This window comes from Leuresthes tenuis, unplaced genomic scaffold (assembly GCF_036924035.1).
Source record: "Leuresthes tenuis unplaced genomic scaffold, fLeuTen1.0.hap1 SCAF_9, whole genome shotgun sequence".
NCBI classification, from domain to species: Eukaryota; Metazoa; Chordata; class Actinopteri; order Atheriniformes; family Atherinopsidae; genus Leuresthes; species Leuresthes tenuis.
The window spans coordinates 7516929-7540387 of NW_027325363.1; the positions used below are offsets into that span (position 1 = coordinate 7516929).

The 23459-nt window shown below is 39.7% G+C and overlaps 4 protein-coding genes and 1 pseudogene across 6 annotated transcripts in view; all 5 read right to left on the reverse strand.

Annotated features, from left to right (window-relative positions):
* Nucleotides 1-1226: 1226 nt before the first annotated feature.
* On the reverse strand, nt 1227-2519 carry LOC140314075 (claudin-8-like). The gene has a single exon (XM_072392110.1). It carries the CDS (start codon nt 2444-2446, stop codon nt 1364-1366), a length of 1083 nt encoding a protein of 360 aa, XP_072248211.1. The 5' UTR covers nt 2447-2519; the 3' UTR covers nt 1227-1363.
* Nucleotides 2520-3941: 1422 nt separating this feature from the next.
* Nucleotides 3942-4994, reverse strand: cldn8.1 (claudin 8.1). The gene has a single exon (XM_072392111.1). It carries the CDS (start codon nt 4838-4840, stop codon nt 4058-4060), a length of 783 nt encoding a protein of 260 aa, XP_072248212.1. The 5' UTR covers nt 4841-4994; the 3' UTR covers nt 3942-4057.
* Nucleotides 4995-5673: 679 nt separating this feature from the next.
* LOC140314078 (claudin-8-like) lies at nt 5674-7107 on the reverse strand. The gene has a single exon (XM_072392112.1). The coding sequence runs from the start codon at nt 7030-7032 to the stop codon at nt 6133-6135; it is 900 nt and encodes a 299-aa protein (XP_072248213.1). The 5' UTR covers nt 7033-7107; the 3' UTR covers nt 5674-6132.
* Nucleotides 7108-8492: 1385 nt separating this feature from the next.
* LOC140314079 (claudin-8-like) lies at nt 8493-9128 on the reverse strand (annotated as a pseudogene).
* A 3203-nt stretch (nt 9129-12331) lies between these two features.
* The window catches only part of LOC140314080 (rho guanine nucleotide exchange factor TIAM1-like), a 43067-nt gene continuing 31939 nt past the window's right edge, over nt 12332-23459 (reverse strand). For 2 of the 3 annotated variants that reach the window (XM_072392113.1, XM_072392114.1), the window contains 12 exons: nt 19187-19372; nt 18067-18135; nt 17617-17742; nt 17421-17529; nt 16582-16761; nt 16355-16473; nt 16158-16266; nt 15602-15660; nt 15363-15468; nt 15147-15234; nt 14847-15019; nt 12332-13972 (listed from right to left, as the gene is read on the reverse strand). In XM_072392113.1, coding sequence (XP_072248214.1) covers nt 13428-13972; nt 14847-15019; nt 15147-15234; nt 15363-15468; nt 15602-15660; nt 16158-16266; nt 16355-16473; nt 16582-16761; nt 17421-17529; nt 17617-17742; nt 18067-18135; nt 19187-19372 — 1869 coding nt within the window. In that variant the 3' untranslated portion in view covers nt 12332-13427. Of the gene's footprint in view, nt 13973-14846; nt 15020-15146; nt 15235-15362; nt 15469-15601; nt 15661-16157; nt 16267-16354; nt 16474-16581; nt 16762-17420; nt 17530-17616; nt 17743-18066; nt 18136-19186; nt 19373-19507; nt 19641-23459 lie in introns of those variants that run through there. The other variant, XM_072392115.1, reaches the window with a different exon arrangement.

Genomic DNA, 23459 nt, shown 5'->3' on the forward strand with positions numbered 1-23459 from the left:
TCATGTTCTCTGCTGACATCTAGTGGTGGAAAATGATAACAACAAGGACTGTGTCAGGCTTACGAACAGAAGGCATTTAGTTTGATCTTTCAAGATGCAATTGCAAAAGAAAATAATAAAGTAGAATACATTATAATTTTTTCATGGATATACAATTTGACAGATTTCTTTTCAGTTCAGTTGGATTATTAATTGTCTTTCAAACAAGGTTTTGAGAAATATCTTAAAGAGAAGTTTCGAAATGCAAATTGCAGGAACAAAAATATTCAATATATCCAACAGTTTCCACTCATTCAGACGCTTGGTCCACCTCCCTGATGCCCCTCAGGGAAACAGGAAAAAATGCCTTGCCTACCCACATTTGCTAGTTGAACTCCTTTATTCTACAAAATACATAGATCATCCATTTGGCAACAGTAACGCAGAATTTGATTTTAATGATCATTGAAAATAATAATAATGAATTACAAGTAAATGGGAATAATGACTTGATATTGATAAAACTCATTAAATAATATAATAATGCTATACTAATGATATGATAAAGGCATATAAAGACATTGTCAGGAACGGTGGAGAGGTAGGACCCAGATGCAGTTCTTTCAGACTCAAAAAAAGGTTTATTCACAAAACAGGGATTAAGAACAAAAAGCGCGGCAGAGCCGGATTCAAAAATATTTAAACGGTGAATTAACAAGACTGTGAAAACAAAACAAGACTATGGAAAAAACAAGGCTATGGAATAAATACTATGACTAGGGCTATGAAGAAATTAACAAGGCTATGAGGCAGGAAACCAGCCTTAACTTCTGTGATCATGACATGAAGGGTTGGTGAGGATTCTGCAATGAATGAAAGGAAACCACGAGACCAAATACTGTGGAGGGAGTGATTAGTGAATGCAGTGCAGCTGTGAACAATGAAACAGGTGACATGAGTGAACCTAACGTGACAGGGGAGAAACATGACAAGAACCTGAAAACCTAACAAAGAAACCGAAAACATAAATGTCAAAACATGAACTGTGACAGAAACAACATAAACTGTGACATAAAAAACCTAAACTGTGACAACATCTTGATATTAATAAACATACACGAGACACATACAATGAAATGTTTTACAAGTGTGGTCATAAAGATGGAAAATATTGAATTATGGTGTTCCAAACAGATGATTTCCTATAAATGTGTGGTTTAGTTTATACTAATAATGTTCAAGCTAATCACATAACCTTGTACAGGGATAAAGATAATATAAGCAGTAATGATGATTCCATCTTCACAATTACCTTGTGGTGAGAGAAAGTAACAACAGTGTTTGTAATGTGTGATCAGCTAAATAACTCACTTAAGATGGTTCCTTATATGTACATTCCTGAGCCGGTTCCTCTATACGACTCTGGCTGAATCCTTGATTTTTTGTATGTTATGAACACAGGAGTTTGTGGAACGGGATGAAAGCTGGACTGGTGGGATGCAGTGGTATTGCCTGTATAAGTGGTTGAATACGGAGTGGTATTTTGACTTATATACAAGGAGTTCCCTGGAGTGTACAGGCTGCCACCAGGCATGGAACTCCTCATAGAGGACCGGTTACCTTGATAGAACAGATAAGCATTTTCAGGAGGACCTGGCTTATGAATAATAGATGGGTTGATCAGGGATCCATCATTTATCATTAGTTGCGGAACATTTTGCATTGGTATGGCAGACTGTTGTCCAATGGAACCATTGCTGTGCAGAAAATTCTGGTGTGCAGATGACGACAGGCTGGGAACACTTGAGATGGGATGATAGCTCATCAGATTTGGTTTGCTGGGTGTTGTCTTGTAATTGAGTAAGTTAGCAGGGTGGTACACATCAAACGAGTCTTTGTCTGAAGGTGTATGACGACAGACAAACAGCAAAGCTGAGGCAAATAGGAAGGCACCAGTCACCCAACCGATGTAAAGAGCCTCTCCTAGCTCTCTCCTCTGGGCATCAATCAGCAAAGGATTATAAAAATCCCTAATGATGACATGGCCTGTCCATGACACTGGAATGAAAACACAGATGCAGGCCATGAACTGCATAGCACCTGCAACCCTGAGGATAATAGCTTTGGCCCAGTTATTTCCTTGAAAACAGGAGGTGCATCTCATCCCTGCTAGGGCCACTAACAGCCCCAGCCCCGACAAGGCTACAGAACAGCACATCAGACCCCTGGCAGCCTGGAGGTCCGGAGGCAGAAACAGCAGGGAATCGTACACCTTACACTGCATCCTGATGTTGGCTTGTCTGAAGCAGTTCATCCACAAGCCCTCCCAGCGGGTCTCCATCACAATTATGTTCTCTCCAATGAAGGCTGTCACTTTCCACATGGGCAACCCGGTCGTGGTTGCTGCACCGATCAGCCCGATCAGGCCAACACACACTGCAGCTATCTCAGAAACACCTTGAACCATTGTTCAGTATCCAAGAGTCCAGCTGGTAAGTCCAAAGTTAGACTAGCTTACTTCCACAGCAATGATAACTCCAAATCTTTAGCACGTAGTAACCGAGACATCAACTGTATGGTGCGGTAAGGAGCTCACTTGACACAGCTTGTTTGTTGTAAGTGACAGATTGTTATGGGAAAGATGCTTTGTGATCATCCCATTGGCTCAGAGACATGGAGGTAATGAAGACGTCTGCTTATTTTGTGTTTACGGTTTGTCAGACGATGGTGGTATATCACTGATGTCAGTTTCTCCAACAGTAAACTCACAAAACAAGTCAATAATGGATGAAAACTCTCAGGAAGGTCTTATAAGTTGCCATGTTTTTATTTTTCTATATTTATGTGATACAAAAAGAAAACATAATTATACAGTTTTACAACTAAACAGATCTTGTAATTCGTGTATTGTCCACAGGGGAGCAGAGATGACCTTTATGGTCATGAAATGAGGCACAGTGCATATTACACAGCTCAAATGCATTTACCGATTGCTTAGAGTCAGAGAAATATTTTTGTGATTGTAACATTGTTTAAATTCTATTCAACAGTTCAACATACACTCTATGTTTGTGCACCCTTTTCTTTATTTGAGTTTTGTTAAAAACAGCATGTTGTGACTGACAGTTCTAATTGAACTTGAAGTAATTTTCTTACTGAAAGTGAAATGAAGTGACCAGAAATCAGTTTGAGAAATAACTGAGCGGACAGAAATATTTCAGTGCTCAAACCTTCAGAGCAAGGATCAACGCAACTGGGGGCGGCAGGATAGTCTCAAGCGTTCTGTTTTTATTCAAAGTGACTTGCAAAGTTGTGTCATGACGTTAGCCTATTTCCGGTACTAATCTCTCTGCCGAAAGTTTCCTCTGAGTCCACACCCTTAGCAAGCAGTTTAATCTGCTTCTCAAGTTTGTTCAGCCATTTTCATCAGTTCCAAAATAAGTGCTCCAGGACATAATGCCAAACGTAGACAAAAAGACTTAGACACTAATATCAGAATATATCCAATATATCGGGTAACCAATTTGGCTTGTACAAAGTCACTGTGACACACCTGCCTTAGTTTCCCTTTGTGTATCACATATTGTGTATAATATATTAATAAGGAACTGTTGCCCATTAAAAGTTAAAAGCAAACAGTCAAGACCCGATAAATGGGAAACATTGATGGGGTCAGAGCTACACAAATCCGCCATGTGTCAATTTACATTTTAACAGTAATTACAAATATACTTGTATCACAAAGAGGTTAAACATCGTATTGTGTGTGTGTACATATATATTAACAATAAAATTTACAGTGAAAATAATGGAAATTGTGAACTGGCTCACAGAGTTACGCTTATAATTGCAGTGTGAGATAAAAATGTTGGTGATTTTGATCAGAATTCAGGAAAAGTACTCGTGTTATTTTCATAACTTGCCATAATACATACAAATATTTGCTTTCACGTTACATGTAGTTTATCTTTTTTTTTTTTTACCAGTAATATAAAGATTGCACAGTCATATCGAGCCACATTGAAAAGATTTTTTTTTGCATATCGGGACCATCATAGTTAATGATTACTTAAAATGCTCACAGGTAAGCGACTCCGCTGTGTACAGAGGGGTATCTGGACTGGTAGCTGTAGTTGGTTGATGCTTGTCTTGACAGCATGGGCTGAGGTCGCGCTTGGGGAAGTATCAACAATTGTTGAGGCTGTAGAGGCTGTAGAGGCTGCAGAGACTGGGGAGAATAGGCCCTGTAGTCTGTGTTTCTGGAGTACACGTACCTCTCTGATCCTTTGTCTTCTGACTGTATGTTACAACAGATGAACATGCATCCTCCAGCAAACAAGAAAGCAGAGGCCACCCAGCCTATGTAGAGAGCCTCTCCAAGCTCCCTGCGCTGGGCGTCAATCAGCAAGGGGTTGTAGAAGTCCCTGATGATAACATGGCCTGTCCAGGATACAGGGATAAGGACGCAAATGCAAGCCATTATAATCATGCTTCCTGCAATGATGAGGACCAGTCGCTTAGCTCTGTCATTGTTAACAATACACGACGTGCACTGCATTCCGAGCAAACTGATCAGTAATCCGAGGCCACCGAGTGCAACAGCACAGCACATCAGCCCTCTTGCTGCCTGCAGGTCCGGGGACAGGGCCAGGAGAGAGTCGTACACCTTACATTGCATCCTGATGTCAGCCTGCCGAAAGCAGTTCATCCACAAGCCCTCATAGCGAGTCTCAAACACTATAATATTTTCCCCAATGAAGGCTGTGACCCGCCACATTGGCATTCCAGTGCTTGCTGCTGCCCCAATCAGTCCAATCAGGGTCAATAAAAGACCTACTATCTCCAGGGCTGAGTTGGCCATTCTGTGTCCCTTTAATCATCCAGGCTCATGGGTAAAAGTGTGCAGACACAAAGTGACTGTAGTACAAAGAAGTAAATGTCCTATATGGAGTGGCTTTGAATCCAAGTGGAGGAGGAGGAGCAGGTTGATGTTCACCTGCAAAACCTCTTCCCTGTGGATTTTACAATAGAGTGGGAGGGGGTGAGAATTTTAACCTGTTGCTAGGAGACTGAATTCTCAGAGCATTTTTTTTCTTTGCACACAAACCCCAGGAGCTTCTGTCAGCTGACACTTTGTTTATTCAGAGGTATCGATTTACATTCTCAGATCTCTCTTTATACAGAAGCTGTGAGGGGAAAAAATGTTTATTAACAATTCAGCACTTGTACTTGTGTACATCTAAAGAATAATTACTTTTTTTTACCATTTGTTACTGTAAATATTACAAACATCACATCTATGCGTCTTAATGTAGTTTTTAATTAAAAATCCTTCACTAGAATGAAGAGGTCATGTTACAAGACAATACCAAAAATTTTAAAATGTGTGTGTGTGCGCGTGTGTCCTTGTGTTTGTGCAGGTCTCTTGTGTCAGTCTGTGCTCAAGAAAAAAAGCAGGAATATGCAGCTTTGACTTGGTTGAGGTGACATCTTTGTTGGTTTGTATAGTGGGTGGACCTGTTTAAACAGCCTGGTTTTACCAGTTTAGGCACATTTCTATTGACAATAATGGAGACAACATTGTTTCAGCTCTCCATTTGCATGTCCGTGAGAGAAACAGGTTTAGTTTCTATAAAAATCCCAAACTTAGGCTTTAAGCATAAATTGAATTTGAATGAAAAAACAGAACAAACATTTATTTTCAACATTATTTCTTTATTTGAAACTACAGTTGACCTTGTATTTTGGTTTGTCATTTTGAAAAAGTATGTACATTTACAATAAAAGCGCAAAGTAAATCATCTGAAGATGTATTAAAAAGACTTAGTGCATAATTTGTACTCGAAGAGCATATCAGCCGAGTCTGAAAAGGCAGGTATGTCAACCCATATCTGTTATAGTATCAGATTAAAAATAACTGCAGAAATTAAACATATGTGAGGGAAAAGGCTCCAGCAACTCAGCATAGTTAATTAGAATCAAAATACAAATAAATCCTAAAATAATTTCAATCTCTGGACTACTTCGCCTACTTTGAGAAAGTAACAAAACATTAGGCCATTACCAGAGATAACCTGTTGGTCTCAGTCACTCAACTCTCCTTATTCATATGAGCCAAATCTTCACAAGTTTGAAAAACAAGTCCCTAATTGCCTAGTACTGACTTGGTGTGTATGCTACAGATCCTGGTGGAGGTCCAGAGTATGGAGGTTGGTAATTGTATTCTGGCTGGTATGTGTATGGCTGGTATGAGTACGCAGGTTGGTAGAGGCTTCCCCCAGGGTTGTATATTACCCTCTCATCTGTTTCTTGGGTGCGAGGAGCGTGACGGCACAGCAGAATCACTCCAGCCGAGAAAAGCAAAGCAGAGGTCACCCAGCCAATGTAGAGAGCTTCCCCGAGCTCCCTCCGTTGGGCATCGATGAGCAGGGGGTTGTAGAAATCCCTGATGATCACATGGCCAGTCCAGGACACAGGGATCAGGGTAGTGATACAGCCCATGAGGAAGAGACAGCCTCCAGCCACAAGAACAATGTGCTTGGTGCGAGCACGGTGGTCCACCACTTTGGTACATTTCATTCCCACTGCTGAAACGATGAGGGCAAATGTTGTCAAAGCCACTGAGCTGCACATCAGACCCCTGGCAGCCTGGAGGTCCGGAGGCAGAAACAGCAGGGAATCGTACACCTTACACTGCATCCTAATGTTGGCTTGTCTGTAGCAGTTCATCCATAAACCTTCCCAGCGGGTCTCCATCACGATGATATTCTCCTCGATGAAGGCTGTCACCTTCCACATAGGCAAGCCAGTCACGGCTGCCACTCCAATTAGTCCAATGAAGCCGATGACAAGGGCCACAACCTCACAACAGACAGCATTTCTGCGTTTTCGTCTCTCAAGTCTCTGTTTTTCCTCCATTACCGAGTCTTGGTAATCTGCATAGTTCTGGGCTTGCTTCTCATCATAGTAAACCCCCGGGTAAGACCCTGCGTAAGACCCTGGGTAAGATACAGGTGGCTTGGTATAGCCACTGTAAGCAGTGTAAGAGGCCATTGTGGCTAATGCCAAGAGCCAAAGATGCTGTCTTTGGCAGTACTCTTACAGCCCTTAGAACAATTCTGAGGAGGAAGGCAAGTCAAGGAACTTATACACCCACAAAAAAAACACTAACGATGCAATGCAGCCTTACTGGTTACGCTGCTTTACGGCTATGCAATAAATGGTTCGAGACCAAAGAGTGATACTTGTTTTGAATAAAAATGAAACTGCTGCCACTACTGTTGTGATTATCTACTTTATCACCCTTCATCACAAACAAATTAATCCACTAAATGAAGTCACTGCTGATCAAAATATACCTATTTAAACTATTGATAAACACCTTTTTAATACTCCAGGGATGTTTTTTTAAAGAAACATATCATTTAGGCAGCAAACAGGATTGTAAAATATCATTAATGTGAAATCTCATGCATTACTGGTTGAAACTTGAAGCAGAAAAGTTAATAAAATGTTTGGCCTCTTTTGTCTCTGAAAAGAATTGCCATCTTCAAACAATTACACATGGGTACACAAAAAAAGCTGCACAGTGTAGTTTTTATTTATGCAGTCTGCACATTTAAATAGTTGTCTTAAATAATTGTCTTAAATCTGTTGTCTCACAAATTGAAAGTTGATACGAGGAGTACAGATGTCAAACTGCCCACCCCCCTAGAGGTAAAGAGAGCTGATATAAAGGCGTTGAACTAAGAAACATGAGGAAGATCAGTTTCACTATAACACTGAACTGTGTTCTTGTCAGCAGTTCTCACCTTGTCGCTACCACACTAAAGTGTTCCTTACGTTGTAAAAAACTAAGAGTGTCACTTTCAGTGCATCTAGAAAATAACTGAATATATCTTTAGGGTGTTTCTATAGATTAATGCAGTCATACACGCTAACAAAATCAGGCCAAGTATTTAACTTGGTTGATGTTAATACTTGGCCATGGGATATCAGAGCATAATGATCAAGTGCAGCTGAGTTAATCATTGGTATGCTACTGTCCTTAACTTGATCGTACAACAGTTCCACTTATCTGAAAATGTCATCTTAATCTTTTTGTGCACCTGAAGGTGCGGCAACAAGCTTTGTTTATAAACCTTAAGGTGGGGGAGCAGTTTTTCCTTCTGCCACTGAAAGTTTAACCCGTCTAACCTCTGAACGCTGACATCCTGTGTTTGTGACAGTCATGCCATAAGTCTTAGAGAACTTTTGCAAACTCACACTCAATCAATCAAACAGATAGAAAGCAATAAGGAATACTTACTTAGCATATTATCTGAGAACTCAGCTCCTTGATTTCAAATTTCCACTACATGCATTACAAAAAAGTACTTCCATTCATTTGACTGTAATGATATCCTCAATGTAGGAATAGTTATTTTGTGTATAACATAACACTAAACCTTTTTGGTGCAGAGGCAAAGCATTGGGACTGACAAACAACTGATCAGTTTATACAGTCCACTTATTTATACATATTCTTGAAGCTTATACAAGCTGGATGGTGTCCTCGCCAGGTGGACTCTGCCCTGTCTCTGAACATCATTTTCCTCTATAAGATATGCTTCATGGAAGGGCTGTTCTTCCTGTGATCTAAGTTTGCTGTACCTGAAGAGGATGATGTAAACAGCAAAATACCAGAAATGGCCCAGCCAATGTTGGATTATAGAAGGTTCTGATAACAGTGTAACCAACCCAGCTAACAGGGGTAAGCGTGGTCAAACAAGAAAGCAGAGCAAACTCCCCTCTAAGGCCAGGGTGATGATCTTGTTCTTCATATTATCATGATAACAGTTGCTCTGGATTCCACATCCTGTGGCAATCTGTGAGATGACAACAAGGACTATGGAGACACGCATTAACCCCTTGGCTGCCTGCAGCTCTGCTGGGAGTGTGAGCAGTGAGTCGTGGACCTTGCATTGCATCCTGATATTACCGTGTCTGTAGCAGGTCATCCACAAGCCTTCCCAGAGCCTTTCCATGGCAATAAGATTGGCTCCAATGAAGGCAGATACCTTCCAGGTGGGCAGGGCAGTAACAGCTATTGTTTCAAACAGGCCAATGACGCCCAGAGCCAGAGCTACGACCTCCAGCTTTAATTGCATGGTTTACCAGAAGTCTTTTTCTTTCATCAAATGTAAAGACTACTCAACCTGTCTGTTTTACAAAGCCCTAAATGTGTGATAGTATCACCACGCATGCAATGTCACTCCGCTGGTTTGGACTGACATGATCTTTAATCATACCAGTGTTTTTAGCACAAGTCAAGAAAACTACAGTGGCTTTGTTTTTCACTTGTTGCTGAAAATCAGCTGAGTATCGCTCAGTTGTCATCTGTACATATGACATACATACATATTGATCGCAAGAGTACGACTAATCTACCAGGTGGAAAACTTAGGTTGGTCAACACAAATACAAGAGACTGCATGTCTGGTGGACCCCCGAAGATAATGCTTGCTCATTCTTTTCAGTTCAAGGCCACATCCAGACTGTAACTTAAGTTGCTTTGTCTTGTCAAGCTAAGACATGATCCTATTTCCCAGCAACACCTCAGCAGTAACGTGGTCCCCTCTCCTTTTAGTTTGCTTTCTTGTTGTGTAACAGTGATGCATGTCTGATGCAGCACTGAATTGTGTTGTGATACCTGCCCAGTAACTTATTTTATATTCTTTTGTGTCACGTATTTTGTTTTTCTAAACCATTTTAGTGGGCTTTTTACTCATTAAATGTGTTTAAGATAATTGGTCTGCAGCAGACACCTCCTACCCCCACATCTTTTCATCATCACATGAGAGTCTCCATGCAATCATTTCTGTAAAATTTCTAAACAAAAGTTCTAACATTCACACCCACGTCACAGACACTCGACCATTTCCTAAAATCCTTCCAGTGGGGCTGATTAGAGCTAAGAAAGAAGTGTTTTGTAACAGTGGGGGATTTCACAGACACTCCTCTAGTCAAACCTTATTTGGTCTACGACAGGTAACGCCCCGTCGATCACCTTATTTCTGAGAAGTAGGAGAGACTAAATAGAGCAACAGAGAGATCCTGTAGCATGAGAAGTCAGAAACAGGAACAGAAACTGGAGAGCTTGCTGAACAGGTTTGATGACTGATACTACTGGCACATCCGCAGCTACTTTAAATGTAAACAGATCTGCTCACACAGACGAGCCCACAACCGGGACGTCTATTCCATCAAAGCTGTGCTGTGAAGTCATTTCTGTTAGCGTTTAATAGGTGTGAAACTAGGCTTGAACTGGATTTTATTCCAAATAAAGTTAGTTCAAACTAAGCTCAAATGGAGTACACAGTGAGATATTGATGGTGTGTTGAAAGAAAAACAAAAAATGTGCAACAGACTTTGTGTGCCACCTGCTGCATGCACACATAACTACACATTAGAAGACAAGATTTAATTATTGCTTTCCAGTTTTCACAACTCAAAGGAAATCTAACTGAATGCAATTTCCACTTTATTTTCTGATCTACTATCATTTATTTGTAGATTAATTTATAGAGAAACTCTGATAGATAGAGCTTGTGCCTTTAATAAGGAGGGGGATAACAGGGTAATCCTGGCTCCAGTTGAGTAGTCTAATTCAGAAGCATCTAAGTAGCAGTCATGATAAGAGCTGTTCAAATTCTCTAAATGTTGAGGAAAGGAGCTTCAGAGCTTTCTTTATTATCTCTTTCAGCACAGGAGACACCAGAGCATCATTTACAAAAATTAGATGATGCTGTTGCACAATTCCTTGCGGACGCAAATTTCAAAGCAATATTAAATTATACTCATCAAGTTGCAACTATGATTCATGTGGATAGATATATGAGAAGAGCCAAGCCGGAACGCCATAAAACTAAACTTGTGAAAAACAAAAACCTAAGAAATAACAAAACCTGACTGCAACACTTTGCATGAGCAGGAACAAGAACTGACAGGGAAAACCATGAGTGGACAATGACGAGGACCTGACAAATGCTGTGAACAAACAGGGAGACGACATACTGCAGGGAGAGTGATTGGTGAGTGAGTGCAGCTGAGGATGAGTGAAATCAGGTGAAGGGAGTGGAGCTGATGACTGGCAGGAGGGAACTGAGGAAAAAAGTGAGGAAGCGACAAAACTGAGACCAGAGAGAAAACACAAAAGAAACAGATCGTGACAGACCCACATCCTTTGGCCATTCAGAACTGTGGTTTGCATCAGATAAAGCATTTAGTCTCAAGTGATGTTTCCCCTTTATCTGAAAGAGCAAAAGAGCTTTTGTGGTGGGAGTGAAGACTGGCAGGTTTGAGAGAGGGGATCAGGAATACAAAAGAGATAAGATTGTGAGAAACATTGATTATACTGTCTGGGGCATGTGCAGCCACGCTTCTCCATGTCAGCCTGAATTCTGTCACTTATTCTCACTGTTATTATTATACGACATCTTACACTCAACTTCTCAGACTAAGCTCAATATTTTTAGCCTTTTTTTTTATTAGTACTGTGAAAGTGTTCTCTAGACATAGGACTGACTCATCTCTTCTTATGAACTTTACTGTCTGTGAGATATGTTCATAGGAATTTAGACAAGAATTGAGGCAAGTTGTTCCACTTGCACTTCTAACTTATTTCTAATGAAGATAGTAATGACAAACAGCAGTGTCTGGGGGCTTTCATATAATTGTTAAAAAATGCAATCTATTATCTAAGATAAGTGCATTGCCATTTGAGAGTAGGAGTGGAAAAATTGACATCTTGACTTTTTACCCTGGTCACATTAATGTGCAGTGATTATATGAGCTGCACCTGAACTGAATGATGGTGACATTTGAGAGAAGAAGAGAGCCTTGGTAAACAAGGAAATCAAAAGAAGACTATAACAACCGAGGAAGCGGAAATTCAAGATCTGCAAAGTATTGATATCTGATTGGAGGAGGAGCAGCCAATTAATAGGCAGAACAAGGTGGTCTGTCAATTTATTGTGTAATGTGTGTTTATTTTGTCTTTAGATTTCGTTCTGTTATTAATTCTCTGCCGTTTCCTCATACTGACTACTTTTACAAGTTAGTTTCCAGTTATAACAGATATTTGACGCCTCCATCATCACTAAGACATCACATCACTCACAGTCAACAAACATTAGCACAGGTTTGTTCTGTTGTTCTCAGGTATGGTGAGTACTCTGGATATATGTGGTTTTCTCACACCTCAAAATTGCTCTGCAGAGATGTCTGCTAAGCTGTACAGATCAAGTTAAGCTGTTGAATAAGCATGCTAACAAATAAATTACGACAGAGGGGTTTTGAATTATAAGTAGGAAACAAATGTTTTATTATGATATCAATACATTTTATATATACAGAGTAATAAAAATGCAGTCTTAGTAGCACAATGAGTTGTTTACGAGTATGACTTCTTTCACTGTTCAGCCATACTGTAAGTATTTACCCTTGATTGCATGAGCAATATGGACTTTATTTGCAAAAAAAGTTACTTGTTTGTTGCTAACAAATTCATTTACAAATGAATAAATAAAAGCATTGCTTTGTGATTTATCACCAGAAAACCATCTTCTTGAACACACAAGAATTTCTAACGAAGCTGATGTGAAATTTATCTACAATACGGAGAGTGAAGTGTCAGTGAGTGACGCCACTGAAAAGCAAATAGGTCAAACTCAAAAGTATGGTTTCACAGTAAACAAAATCAGGAAACAGCAAATACAAATTCAAGTAAAACAGGATTATGTTAAATAAAATAAGCTGAAATTCTCTCAGTTTGTGACATGAGGGCTGTTACATAATTCTGCAGTTAAATGTAACAAGAGAAATACTTTATCTTCCAGACTGCCATCATTTTAGTCTGTCAAACACAAAATCAAAATCATTACACAAGTCAGTGTGTTTGTATTCATGTGAAAATATACAAGTACAGTAAACTATGCAAGACAAGACCATTGTTTGCAATTTATTATTCTATGTCTTTAAGGACAAATACCATACAGCCCTTAACTATCATAATATCTCTGAGTTGGACAAAACCAATATTAATGTTCTCACAACACCCAAATTTGGCAACAGCAGGCGGGACTATAAAATGCCGCCTAAATGTGCAAACCATGCCAATCAAAGCAACTGATTAGACTCCATGATTGTACCATTAGTTCATCTCTCAAATGTAACGCTTGACATTTAGGAAACAGCATCTGATTTGGGATGAAGCTCCCTCATTCTGGATTCCTTTATTGCTCCACAAATGATCTTACCTGTACAAAAAAGCATTCAGCATAAGTAAAGTCTAGAAGGATATACTGTTTTTTCTACTAGCTGTGCAATATACATCAATGCTCATGCATTGTTTGTGATGAGTGATCTTTGTGCAGCCCATGTAAAGACATGCCTGTTCCCATCAGCTTTTAGGTAGAACAGTCTGGGGATGTACCTGTCGGCTCCCTTCGTACCCAAATCTGATCCGTCTCTGTTGGATTCTGAGCCTCCATGTTGTCATTTATGGAGCTGTTCTCCATGTCTGATAGCTTCACATCATCTGGTGTCTCGCTCGCATTTGGGGATTTAAGGCTCTCACTCTCTTCTGTTTCTGTACCCCCCAAAGATAAAGCCATCATGGGCCCCTCCAGATCAGATTCAGTGGATAGAGCTCTGGGTGTCAGACAAAACTCGTCATCGTCATCACTGAGGATGTCTGTCTCCTTCACCTCTTCCTGGTCTTCGTATTCCTCTAGGTCAAACTGCTCCTCCACCCAGCGGTCTGTATCAGCTGCTAACTCAGACTGCTGGTGCTGATCTGGCTCATTCTTCTGTTGCAGCCTTTTTGAGTCGGGCTCCTGAGGCGATGCAAGGTCCTGCTGTTCCAGGTCCCCATCAAAAACAATGTCGGTGTCTATGGTGAAGCGGTTGCGCACCAACTTTCTTCTGCCCAGTGTCCTGGTTGGAGCAGATGCTGCAGAAAGATCACAAACACACAATCAATAACAGCGAACAGTTTAAGATCTTGGGACATTACTTTGGGATTTAGTATTAAAGTATTACAATTTCAGGAGGCCACTGTTGCTTTAATAGTTGATCATTCAGTGTTCTCCTGTCTTTCGTACTCTAATTTGAGGTTTCAGGTTTTCTCTCTGACCCTGAACCTGCCACCTCTTTCTATTTGAACAAATCTAAGGTTCTTTCAGAACTACCAAACACATTATTCAGCACAACACAAAGACTACCGTCTTAACGTTTTTTCAGTTTCAAAGGGCTAAAAAAAATCATCAACAAACATGCCTGAAACTCTGCCTCATTGCCCAGCTGTACCCAGCTCTGCTCTTTGTGTTTGAGTGTGTTGGGGGGATGGGGGTCAGGGTTAGGGGGTTAAGAACTGGATGAAAGACTGACCAAACCACTTTGCATGGTTACATACATAGTTGAGTCAAGCAATGGACACAGCTTAACTGGGCCATTTTCATCCTTTTAACCCTTTTTTTCCCATGATGTTCCCCCCTCTCCCCTCACAATTTCCACCTATGATGTCAAGTAGCAGATTGTGACAAAGTTTGCTCTGTCTGGTGAAAGTTGATCATTATCCTAACAGTTACAAACGATAAAATCCAAGTTAAATACATCAAATTTCCCTTAAGCAGCCATGACACTGTTATATTCGCTTTATTTACAACTGCAGCTTCCTTTGGCTGCAGTTATCTTGCAACACGTTCTTTGGTTAAAACCATCAATGAAAAACCTGGATTCAACAAAAAGATCGTATCTGTGTCAGTTCCGAAGGAATTGGGACACTTGGAGCTGTAGGATGAATGCAGTCACAGTCTGACATTTACCGGCTCTATTTATGGCTGGACGGGCCCCCTTCAGGGCACAGAGTCGTTTTCCTCCAAATGGCACATACTGCTGGTTGAGGGGTAAACTCTCTGTTTTTAGGAGCTGCCGGCGATGTTTTTCCCTCAAAATGGAATGGACGGTCTTCAGAAAGTCTTTTCTGCTCTCTGGAGAGCTGAGGGGGAATAGAGGGGCATGTTATCAGTTTGTCACTCTGTTGATAACAGCAGGCAGGGCTGTATCAGTCCCACGAAAGCTTCACTCTGCAGTGGAATTCAACGTCTTCTCGACGGGTTCCTCACCTACAGCACAGTTGAAATGTCCTCTCTGGCCTTCCCTCAGACTCTGATTTAATGTGAACAATCTCACACACAGCAGAACTCTCGCCATCTGTGGTAAACACACATTATTTCATTAACAGAGCAATCTGGTAAGATTTTCCAGAACAATTCTTCCTGGATTTAGAATCAGACCTCAGCACTTCAAAAACACAGTGCAGCACTGATTGTGTAATCTACCTGCGTTGGCCAAGGATCTGACTTGAAGGGCATCTGTTGGGATCATGTGACGGAATCGGAAGGGGTCTTTTTCTTCTGAGGATATGGAAACTCGATGGGAACCACCCTTAAATCAGTAAAAGATATTTTGTGAACTTCCCTGAACTATGCTTGCAAAAAAAATATTAACATAAATGTTGCTTGTTCAGGTGCAGATTCTAAAAAACAGGATTTAGTGTTGATTTAGTGTGAAAACCTACCATTTTTTTCTTCTGCTTGGACCCTTCTTTGCAGACAAAGACCACTGCTGTTTTGAACACTGAGGAGCATTAAGGGGAAAAAAATTCTGATTATTTGATACAATCTGTTGGTGCAATCTGTTAGTTTCCTTAACTAGGATATTATTTTTTTGAATTGGCTCTATATGAATGAAATGGATTATGATTGCATTGAATTGAATTCCAATTGGCTTGAATTGGACTATATTATTTAAATGCCTTGAGATGACAATTGTTGTAATTTGGGGCTATATAAATAAAATTGAATTGAATTCAATTGATACAGAATAAATTTTTTTCTGTAAACAATTACTATTTGAAAAGACACAAGGACACAAGACAGCTGCAAATTAAATTTGATTATTTGACAAGGAGAAAACAGCTGGAGAAGGTGCACGTATGCAGCTTTTTGTTTCTGTTTGTAAAGTCATCAAATAAATGGAGGAACCAAATCCAAACCAAAAATTACTCAGTTATTCACAGTTTTTCAGCAAAGTGTAACCGTAGCTAAAAACAGCATTATATTCCCCTGACGTACCAAATGTTGCCATTTGAGGTTCTTTCTTCCATTTTCCTAAGGAGGCAGGTGGGTTAATCCAGGTCACAGTGTTGTGGAGCAGCAGGTCACCCATTGACAGATCAGCAACCTGACAATTGTAGCAAAATATTAACAGCCACCCCACAGGGACTCTTTATTTACCAGAACCAATCCAAGCCACATTAATCCAACCCTACCTCTTTTTTTTCACTGCTCTGCTCGGTGATGAGCTGGTCGAACACCGCTCCAAACTCTTCATGGATCTTTTGCATCTCATTGATGTGGCTGGCAACCTTGTTCATTGCTTTCATAGCAACTTAAGTAATTAAGAAAACAACAGTTAGAGCTGAACTTTTGATTGTAGATGTATATACTTCAGCACTCTTCTGTAATATTCTCAGTCTGCCATGAAACTTTGTCTTACCATCCAGGTGGTAGTGTTCCTCACTGTCTGGGTCTGTGAGGGAGTGGAGTTCCCTCAGCAAGAGGGGATATTTTAGCACCCTCTGTATGGGTTTGATTAGGTACGATTCAAGGGTAGAAGAGTGCTGCTGCTTGGGGTTCCGCTCATCAAGGAAGGCCTTGAAATCAGGGTCAGTTTTGGCTGAAATGATGGATAAAAAACAGTGTGTGTGTGTGAGTATGATACTACTGAGTGGTTCACTAAAGTCCTTTTAGGTATGGTTTGTGATTCACAGTCAGAAAACTTGTTGATGGTGGTATAAATATGACCCAAACTTAGACTTAGACCCAGTTGATGTGCATTTCACTTGTATTCCATAAGAAATCACCCTAAACCATGCCAGTGGGACTGAACTGTTTCAACAGTCATTCTTATCTAAAAACAGGAAATTGCAAGTGAGCAAAAAAACAAACAAAAAAAAAAAGCTGTTTACTGCTTCAGGAAACAGCTTTATCCAAACAGCCGTACATAACTGCATGCCAGATAATCAGTTGACTCATTGAATATAAATGTGACAAACAAAGTGATCCAGTGAAGTTTTAAAGGGAGTGGGTGTACAGACTACAGAACAGGCTGTTCAACACTGCTCATTATATATCATGCAATCTTGCAGGGCTTTCAACCCAGATAGCCTGCAGTTTAAAAGTATGCAGGCAGAGGTCGGATGGACAACCCTGCGCATGAAAACTCTACAGAGGAGATATATAGAGATTTGCAATTCAAGGCAGATGGTTGACGAATAAATACGTCTTTTCCCTCGAGCCAAGGAGAAATGTCAACCCAGGAGCACATTTACTCACCCTTTACAAGAACCTTTGGGACTTTGGTGTGGCTGGCGCAGAAAGCACTGTAGATTTTAAAGCGGTCTGCGTAGTACAGAAACGAGCCTCCCAGGGAGAAGAGGATTTTCTGGGGAATAAAAAGAGTTTTTGGTTCCTATAAAGTTTTGCTGCTCGTCTTATCTTTTGATGTATGTTTCAAAAAGAGAAGGTATACCTTAAACTGATCGACTCGCTCAAGCTTCTCCAGATCTGGAACCAGTCGGGTTCCATCTTCCAGGGTTTTGAGGAACTCAACCTGGAACTGCACCATTTCTGGCAAGTTGCCGAACAAAACATCCAGCTGGAGGAAAAGTCCATTTGAGTACAGATAAGAAAATTCTATAATTTAACAGCATTCCATAATATTTCAATCTATCTGGTTGCTTGCTACTGTCAGTATGGAAACTCAAACTGCAGTATAAGAAAATTAATTTAACTGTTGCAAATGCATGAAATGCATCTCTTTACTTTCCAACCTCACTTTTCATCCCCTCGTTATCCCTCTTCTCCTACACAGCCACATTTCTCATGATTATATAACCAGCTTTCATTCGAACATTTCACTACCGCAAGCATTTAAAAGCAAAGTTAACCCTAAAAAACCCATGGATAACGTATTACATACCTCATCCTGAGTTAGGAAGGTCTCTTTCTGCAGTGGGGTTAAATACCTCCCAATGAGGCAATTGAGATCCTGCAGAACAGGAGTAAAATGGGTTTGATTCAGGTTTGCCCAAAGTCATTAAGCTGAATAGTTTTTTATTTTATTTTATTTTTTAAAATAATTTTACAAATATTTCACAACAAAATAGGTCTAAAGAAAAGGAAATATTGAATCCATAATAAAAGCCAGAGGAACAGGCATTTCTGCAAGTGTTTTTAAGTAAAATTAATGGTATAAACATTTAATAAGCCATGTAAAACAGCTAATTCTGAAGTGCCTTACAACTGCCTGACAATCGCAAGTAGTTTAAGATTCTAAAGAGCCTAAATTCTCCTGTGCTCAGACTGTCATAAAAATAAATTAATAGAAATAGTTAGTAATATTTTGCAGAAAATAGGAGCTAACAAACTGCAGGATTAACATCAGTAACAAGCTGAAATTTACAAAGGAATAATGAATAAGTTCATACTTTGGTTACGTAATCTTCAATAAGGCACACGCATGATATGGACAATAATTACTTGCATTCATATTTTAAAAGTTAATTAGCAGTTAAAGTCCTTGCTAGTGCTTTGCTTATAGCTTGTTGTAATAGCAATTGAACTTGAAGTCCCACTTCTGCACACAAAGAAACACTGTGCACCCACACGTCCAACTGTCCATAATTTGAACAAATCGCCCAACAAAAACAAACCATCCTTTTGAAGGTTGTACAGCACATGATCAATCATGCATAATGTCATTTCTATGATAAGTACATTTGTGCCCCCTAAAATGAGTTATAACACTTTAGACAGCCTTGACATTATCCCATTATATACCATCTCTAACCCAGTTATTCCACAGAGCCATATTTATACCGGATTGGAAGGAATTGGAAAATATCCAGGCAAGGGCACAGCTGTGCCCCCCTCACATCTCCAGGGACACTAAGATAAATATGGATTATTAATATAAGATAGGTATTATACGCAGGGCAAGCACAAGCTAAGGCAGGTAAAAACTCAGATCGATGGGACAAGGTAGCATATGCGCTCCCAAACACCATCTGCCTAGTACAAGTAAGATGACTGATACTGACTTTGACATAGGTGCGTTCGGTCTCCACAAGTTCACAGATGACTTTGCGAAGCTTGTCGGCATCAGACAGCTGTCGGGGAGTTGCAGTAGGTGGAAAGGGTGAGTCTGGGCTTGGCGAAGAGGACCCACACTCCAAGGGATTCATATCATGGAGACTGCGGCAGAAAGCAGCGACCTGCTCCGTACTCTGCAAATAAACCGACGAGACAGATAAGTGTTGAGATTAAAAATGATTAAATTATATTCCAAACCTGAAGAAATATGCAGTCCGCCATCGATCAGCACCTTAAATATTATTGTGCAAACGCCACTTTCTACCTACCGATATGCACTGATTCATGACTGTGCAGAGAGTGAGCCTGGAAAGAGGCAGAGAGGCAGCTCTAAAAAAACCATTTGCACTAATTTGGTCTATTTTCAGTCTATCATAACTATGACTTTCCGCCCCCCCTCTCTTTCACTGACTTCCCTGTTTTCCCTTGTGCTTTTCTTCTTACTGATGTATCAGTGGTGTAATGATTGAACTCTTTCACAGAATCAAAATATACACACAACAGTCTGTCTACAAAGAGTATGGGTTGCCGTGGTGACCGGCCCTGATGTGCATTAGACTATTATTTTGGACAAAAATAGACCCTTCTCAACAAAAGCCTCCGTGGCTGAACAAATACAGTTACTTTGTCTGCAGGAGGCTACGGCCTCACCAGCGAAAACTGAAAAAGGGGGAGAAAAAAAGGTCCTTCGGCTTTTCATATCAATAAAAACACTAAACAAAAAGGCTCTAATAACATCCATCAGAAGATTATTTCATATTTTCAATAATTGTTTTAATTAATTAATTAAAAAATATAAGGATTCACAGGGAAAGTTGTATGGGGCAGTTATAGCCATACGACAGATAAAACACGCAGGTGTAAGGGCCTAACGGGGGGACTAAGATGCTTCTACCTCATAATATGTGGTGTTTCATAAACTTGGCAGAGGCAAATTTATCCGATCACACCTACAACTTCCTCTGAGAAATAATAATAGTATAGCTTCCTCACAGCTGCAGGGGATGGAACATTATAATTCTCAGATAAAAATAATCTTAATTAAGATCTGCGTTACTGTCAATCAACACGTCTCAGAACATCAAAACAACTATGTCCTTTGCATAAGATAGAATGTACAAAACAAAAACAGGGATTTTCTTTCAAGATTCACCACTGAGCAGACAGTAGAAAGAGGGATTTCTTTCTATGTGTGTTCTCTTCTATCATACGATGAATATGATAAAGAAAATGAGAAAAACAGGGACTATCAACATTGTTATCTAATCAAGCAGACATTCACATGTGAGGCTCGACAGCCATTTGTCCCTCTTGACAAATTTCCCAAAATCATTAGGCAGCCTCCGGATCAACTAGGAACTGTTAGTCACGGCGGTTGATTAAATGTCGCAAATGCATCTTAATGTAACATCCAACTGTATTTTCTGCTTAATCTGAGGCATCCACAGTCAGATAACTCTTCAGTTCTGCTGTCATATCTGCTGAAAAAGAGTTGACAAAGCTCATGTACACCAGAAAAACCATTTAGATAGTAAGTAGGGCTCCACTATTTGTGTATCTGTCTAATGCTTTAGATTCTTCTGGTCACAACATTTGTCAAGAATAAGCTGCTGTCTGTGTTTTGATGTTTCTGCCAGCGGGCGGTCTAAGGATATTTGAACCTTGAGAAACATTTACATATTGTATACATTACTTTTTACTCTTTATATAAATGATTAATTTTCTAGCATAGTACTGTTTTTCTATGCTGATGATACGAGCTTGTGGGCATTTGCCATATTACAGTTTACAGACAGCTCCCACTGATCTGCAGACCTTCCTGTGATTATAAAAAGACGGCTGATACTGTGTTTACATCTCAAGTCACTAAAACTTGTCTACAGAGCAAGCTTCTATTCAAATGCCCTTCCCAGGTTTGCGTGTGGTACTGTCATCTCTATGAAGAAGACAGTCACAGCATAGCCTTTTTTAATTTAAGGTTCCACATATAAACTGCACTTACTTGCACTTTTGCTCTCCTTTTGTATAACTTTTCCTTCACTACTTGTAGTCTGTCATTAAAATTCATATAAATTGATTTAGCAGTTGAGGTATAGAGTTTTTATTTATACCATAGTTTGAATGTTGCTCCTCATTTGTAAATAGCTTTAGATAAAAGATAAAAATGACTATATATGTAATTTCATTCATACTTTAATTTGTGATCTCATTAATACGGTCCATGGGCATCTTTTACATCACAACTTTTGATCAGTTCTGATAACAAAAGCAGGAATTCATATCTTCACAGTTATAAAAACTTACTTTAATAAACAAGTTAGCTTTTCTTTTCTTTAAAGACAGAGTTCCAGGAACAATGCGAGAGGAGTGGTTTATCAGAAATAAATTGCCAGCTGAGGTATTATGTGTGTACTTTATGGTGAAACTGCTTCTTTATGAAATCTGTTGCAGTTCAGTATTTCTGTCCCACCTCTTTCCTTGCTAAGCACAAGGCTTTTCTTTGTTTATCAACCCTTTGTTCAGTCTAACACATGTTATCTGGGTTCAATCTCTTCCATCATTGCTGTAATCTTCTCTGTCTAATTATCTGCATCAGCATTCCAGGCCGTACAGTTATGTGCATGTAACGCAATATCATAAATCATAGACACACAAGTTACAGGTAGAATTCTTTAGAGAAACTGCTCGAGCTAAGTTTTTCTAGCTCAGTTAATTTATTAATCAAATTTAACCAAATCTCTGGAAATGTTCAGTGATTTCTTTTTTGTCCACAAATGAGACACTAAATTGCATAGTCTTACTCAAAAGATTAAATCTCCTTCCTCTTTGAAAACATAAAAAAATGATTTGCTGAAAAAAATCATACTGTCTATATTTGATTTTTGAGATGTTTTGTATGCTGAATCCGCTACCAAAAAAGAATTAAAAAAGAATCCAGGCACTAAGAGAAGCTTCTGGATACCATCTACCACGGTGCCGTGCAATACATCAGTGCAGCCAGTTATCACACACCGTCCGGTATCTGAACATGACTGACCAACAAAGGTCAGCAAATCTGCATCTTTATCAATGACATCATTGCACGGTGTCTAAACTGCAAGGATAAATTACGTGTCAAAAGTTTACACACGACTAGTCATTCAAAATGAAAGGGTATGTGTGTCCAAGGGTTAGGGTCAGTTAATATCTTTCACAAAAAGCTCATCATTGCATCAGACACTCATATGCTGTTCCAAAGAGGGAAAAAAAGCCTTTCCTCTGTCAATTTGCCTTGTCTTTTCACATTTGAATTTAAAGCCCTAACGTGTCCACAGCGATGCTGCAGTCTTTAGCTTTACAACAAAATGCTGGTACATGACGTTAATGCCAATAGATGCTTATTGGAATCCTCAGGGCTGAATATAAGGAGTCAAGTGATAAATAGTTAGTGTCACTGCTGACTCAGGTGCTATTAAACCAAAGCAGAAGGAAGGCAACAAGATGTTGATAAAGACATTAAAACAGTATCTAAATAGTGATGGTGATAGTATCTATGTCTGCTCCATCCAACTATTTGCATACATGTGGATAGAGATTTATAACCAGTTCGCAAAAGTGATTCAGTGTGCATGAATTCCGATCAGGCAAAAACGTAACAAATGTAACAGGCCGGAACTCCCCTCTTAGTTTTAAAGTAAATTGAATTTGTTTGGCTCACTGTCTGAATGAGACTAAAGTCAATCTGGCTGCCAGAACACCAGATAGAGAGACTCGGAGTTCAACAGACATTGAGCGTGTGACTTCCCGCTCTAATAAGAGAGCCATTATTAACAAAAAACTTTGCATAGCCAACAGCTCTTTTCTGTTATGTAAATGTTCAAACTCTTGCACATTAAACCTTTGAACATGTAGAAAAGTTGCCCCCGTGAACAGTCACTGTGGGCACATCTGAATAAAGCCTGGATGAACATAAAAATGGAACCTATCTGAAAGAGGAATACTACTTTTATCAGACGGATTAAGCCATTAATATTGTATATTTCATGTCTGAGATAGCTTTTGAGACTTAAAATAGGACCAGAAATAAATCCAATCCTTCACAGCCTGTTTAATTGTTCAGCTAAGCTCATCAAGTTTTACTGAGCACACAAAGACAGTCACAGTCCAGTCATACTTCACACAGTCATAGCTAATTAACACCATTGCAGCTCTGCGTGCATGAACAGTTATGACATGGCAGAA

Coding starts and splice junctions, on each gene's coding strand:
- LOC140314075 (XM_072392110.1), bottom strand. CDS start 2,446: ATGGTTCAAGGTGTTTCTGAGATAGCTGCAGTGTGTGTTGGCCTGATC.
- cldn8.1 (XM_072392111.1), bottom strand. CDS start 4,840: ATGGCCAACTCAGCCCTGGAGATAGTAGGTCTTTTATTGACCCTGATT.
- LOC140314078 (XM_072392112.1), bottom strand. CDS start 7,032: ATGGCCTCTTACACTGCTTACAGTGGCTATACCAAGCCACCTGTATCT.